This window comes from Brassica oleracea, chromosome C4, assembly GCF_000695525.1.
Source record: "Brassica oleracea var. oleracea cultivar TO1000 chromosome C4, BOL, whole genome shotgun sequence".
NCBI lineage: Eukaryota > Viridiplantae > Streptophyta > Magnoliopsida > Brassicales > Brassicaceae > Brassica > Brassica oleracea.
Genome location: NC_027751.1, coordinates 814,685 through 818,826, shown reverse-complemented (window position 1 = coordinate 818,826; position 4,142 = coordinate 814,685). Strand labels below are relative to the sequence as shown.

Here is a 4,142-nt window from a genome sequence, read left to right as displayed (position 1 = left end):
AAAATAATATTATTGTTAAGAATATATGTTGTCTATGTTTTTTCTTTCAAGTCTCACACTTCCCATCATTATTATAATGTCTTATTGTATTTAATTACAATATAAGAAGTACAAATCGATAGAACTTCTCGAATATATTATAGTTAACTACCGTTTATTTTTTTTCACAATTATTGCTGATTAATTTATAACTTCTTAAAAATACCCATTGGTTGTTATGCGGTTTTTATAAAGCAAATGACAACCAAATAGGAAATTAAAATACCACCACTGTATTTATTATGAGAAATTGAATAAGAAAATAGGAGAGTCCCAATTCATTTCGATGGACTTATTCTTTACAGTTATGTATTTTCTCTTTATAAACAAAGCCCCCTCGTTTGCTTCTTTCATTCATCTAGTTGTTATCTCCACAAAAAAATGAGCAACCTTATTAGTTCTCTCGAATTCTCATCTCTGACACTTGAAGAGCCATGGCCTGCTTTCTAGCCTAATTTCCTTTGAGAATTTTTTTTTTTTTAATTCTGAGTCCTTGTTTTTCCATCATTTTTCTAAAACGCTTTCTAAAAATCATGGGGACTGGAGAAAAAAACCTGAAAAGCTTCCATTTACATCGCAAACAAACGGTCAAAAACAAAGATATTCCAAAAGGATGCTTAGCGATCAAAGTTGGATCACAAGGAGAAGAGCAGCAAAGATTTATAGTTCCTATTTTGTATTTTAATCATCCGTTGTTCATGCAGCTCTTGAAAGAAGCAGAAGATGAGTATGGATTCGATCAAAAGGGCACCATCACGATCCCTTGCCACGTGGCTGAGTTTCGTTACGTTCAAGCTTTGATTGATGGAGAGAGAATGGTTTATCATGGTAATAAGAACCATCTTCATAAACATAGCGGTCGTGAGCTGTATCATCCTCTTGTTGGATGTTTTAGAGCGTGATGAACGATGTGGATGAGGAGGATGAATGAATGCTTGTATGTGCTTAAATTTTCAATCCTTGTGGAGTTGAGGAGCCATAACTGGCCTAACCCAAGAATAAAGTGATTTTTCTGTTTTCTTTTTACGATTTTAGTATATTTTCTGTAATTTGTATGGAATATCAAGTTAAAAGAAAGTTAATTTTTTCTGATTTTATTGGTTTAGTCATTTTTGAATGACTGGAGATAATCACCACGACGATGATCACAAGAAAATGAAGAAGATGAAACTTTTTTTGTTGTAATTTTGCATCTGCAATTTAGTCAAGACATGTATAAATTTGATAGCAAGCAAAAAAATAAATATAATGAGATATTTGAAACAAATATTCAAAAAAAGGAAAAGTAACTTTGAGTTGCATAAAGACAACAAATTTTAGTTTTTTTTTTGTAAAAACACAAACTGTAGGTTTATGATTAGTTCAGATATTAGGTATCATCTATTTTTCATGAAATTTCATAAACACTGAATTTGTAATAGTATTGGATCTTCGTGATACTTTTGAAAAAAAATGATGACAAAACAAAACACTTCAAGCATTTAACTACAAAAGCTATTTTACCAACCAAAAAAATTACAAAAGCAGAAAATTATAGTAGTTCTGTAAAGAAGATAAATTAGTTTCAGAAAATAAAAAAGCTTTTACATTTATTATTTACTGATAATAGTCTTTTTTTTTTTTGCAAAGCCAATAGATAAAAATGTGAGGTCATTCTACAAATTTTGAAAGATTATGAAAAAGCGTCGGGACAACAGATTAATTTTTTGAAATCGTCACTACAGTTTAGACATAAGGTTCCAGATTCAGTACGATTAGAAGTACAACATGTATTGGGTATTATTATACTAGGTGGCATGGGAACATACTTAGGAATACCAGAGAGTTTTGGTGGTTCTAAAATACAAGTTTTGGTTTTCTTAATGAAAGAGTTAATAATAAAGTCAATAATTGGAGTCTCCGATTTATTACGAAGGGGAAGTCTTAATTAAATCAGTAGCATCTCCCATGCCAAATCATGTTATGTCTTGCTTCCGTTTACCAAAAACGGTTACTAAGAAACTTACGAGCACAATTGCTCATTTTTGGTGGGGTGGCAGCGGCAATACAAATGGTATGCATTGGATTTCATGGGACAAAATATGTAAGGATAAAGCTGAATGGGGCATTGGTTTTAGAGATATTCAGAATTTTAATACGATTTTATTAGAGAAAAAGTTGTGGAGATTAATCGACAAACCTTATTCGCTTTTTGCAAGAGTATTTAAAGGTAGATATTATCAAAAGTCAGGTCCTTTGGATCCTATCAGATCATATTCTCCTTCATATGGGTGGAGGAGTATAACATGATCTCTGGCTAATAAATGGCTAATCAAAAGAATGGAAACATGTTCAAGCATTTCAGTCTGGAATGATCCTTGGATCCCCCGCTCTTCGCCCGAGGTCAGCAATCCCAAAATTTTCACATCAATTCTTGAATCCATTACTTAAGGTGGAGGATTTAATTAATCTAGTGGATCTCTCTTGGAATCTGGATTTACTCAAAGCATATGTTCATCAGGACGATGTGAGTACTATATACAGAGTTTAGCCATTAGTCGTAACCCTAAGCCATATTCATATGGCTGGCATTTTACGGATAATGGTAAATATATGGTTAAATCAGGCTATCAGACCGATAAATTATATCTTGCTATGGGTGCTCAGTATAGGGATATGGGGCCAGATACTAAACCATTATTGGCGCACTCTTCGAAGCTACAATGCTCACCAAAATTGAAACATTTTGTTTGGCAAATAATCTCTGGTTGTTTGCCGGTGTATAGGAATCTTCACTCTTGATGGCTTAAATGTGATATGCAATGTCAAATGTATGGGGCTGAGGAAGAATCTATTAATCATGTGTTTTTTTAATGTCCATTAGGACTTCAAATTTGGGCGTTATCTAATATTCCATCATGTCCAAGGATTTTTCCGACCCAACTCTTTTTACAAACATGGACTATTTTTTTTGGCGGATACCTAAAGAATCAGATTGAGCTATTTTCCATGGATTCCTGGTATATTTGGAAAAATCGGAATGCTAAGATTTATAAAAATCAGATAAGGGATCCTTTAGATCTTCTCCGGACTGCGGAAATAGAAAGTGTCTTGTGGGCTGAATCTCAGACCAAAAATTCTATAAACCGGACATTCCCACATATTGTGGAGAACCATATTGTATATGACATAAATAAGTGTTACATTGATGGGGCATGGAGGGAACAAGATTCTTGCACAGGGCAATGATGGGTTTATAAAAAAGGTGGATCAACTGATACCATGGTGGGTGCAATGCTATTCGCAAGAGTCTATCACCTTTACATACTGAATGTGAAGCTTTGATATGAGTGATGGAGTGCATGAAGACCCTACAAATCTCAGAAGTGGTGTTTGCAACTGACTACTCTCAACAGGTGAAGATGGTGTCTACACCAACAGAATGACCGACGTTCATTACACACACGGAGGAGTTTATGCGATGTAAAAATTTTTTTCATCCCTTTACTATTCAACATATTCCGAGGACGAAAAAAACACTGGCGGATAAGCTGACACGAGGTGCTAGGAATCAGCTTTCTGCTATAGTTTATGTTGACTTAATTCCCTCGAGGTGGCTCTTGGGTTATGAATCAACTAAGTTTCGTTTTAACTTTTTGTTGTAAAATAAAAAAATAAATAAAAAATAAAATAAAAATAAAAAAGCTTTGTAGTTTCCTTGTAGTCCGTAGACTAATGAGTACGAATAAACCCACTCATCTCATTATCATAATTTATAATAAATGGTCATGATTTTATTGTCGGCGCCATTATAGAAAAGGAAAGGTTTAGCTTTTTGGGATTATTATCACTAATTGTTGTTTTTTAACTTTTCATTTCAATTTTAATACGGTGATTATGGTTTACTTTATTTTTTTTATAGTAGAGGTAAATTATACTTTAATGATTAGGGCTGGGCAAATAAACCGAACCCGAAAATCCGAACCGAACCCGATCCGATAAAAATGAATCCGAACCGATCCGAACCCGACATAAATACCGAATGGATCCTGTTTTTTGGTATTTTGGGTTATGGGTATTATCCGAACCGAACCCGGACCTAAATGGATATCCGACAGAACCCG

The 4,142-nt window shown here is 33.8% G+C and overlaps 1 protein-coding gene across 1 annotated transcript; it reads left to right on the top strand.

Moving 5' to 3' along the window:
- The first annotated feature begins 328 nt into the window (after positions 1 to 328).
- On the top strand, positions 329 to 1,136 carry LOC106339994 (auxin-responsive protein SAUR32). Its single transcript, XM_013778851.1, has one exon. The coding sequence runs from the start codon at positions 573 to 575 to the stop codon at positions 939 to 941; it is 369 nt and encodes a 122-aa protein (XP_013634305.1). The 5' UTR covers positions 329 to 572; the 3' UTR covers positions 942 to 1,136.
- Positions 1,137 to 4,142: the final 3,006 nt, after the last annotated feature.

What these genes read in the sequence shown, in the direction of transcription:
- LOC106339994 (XM_013778851.1), top strand. Translation starts at nt 573, where the DNA reads ATGGGGACTGGAGAAAAAAACCTGAAAAGCTTCCATTTACATCGCAAA.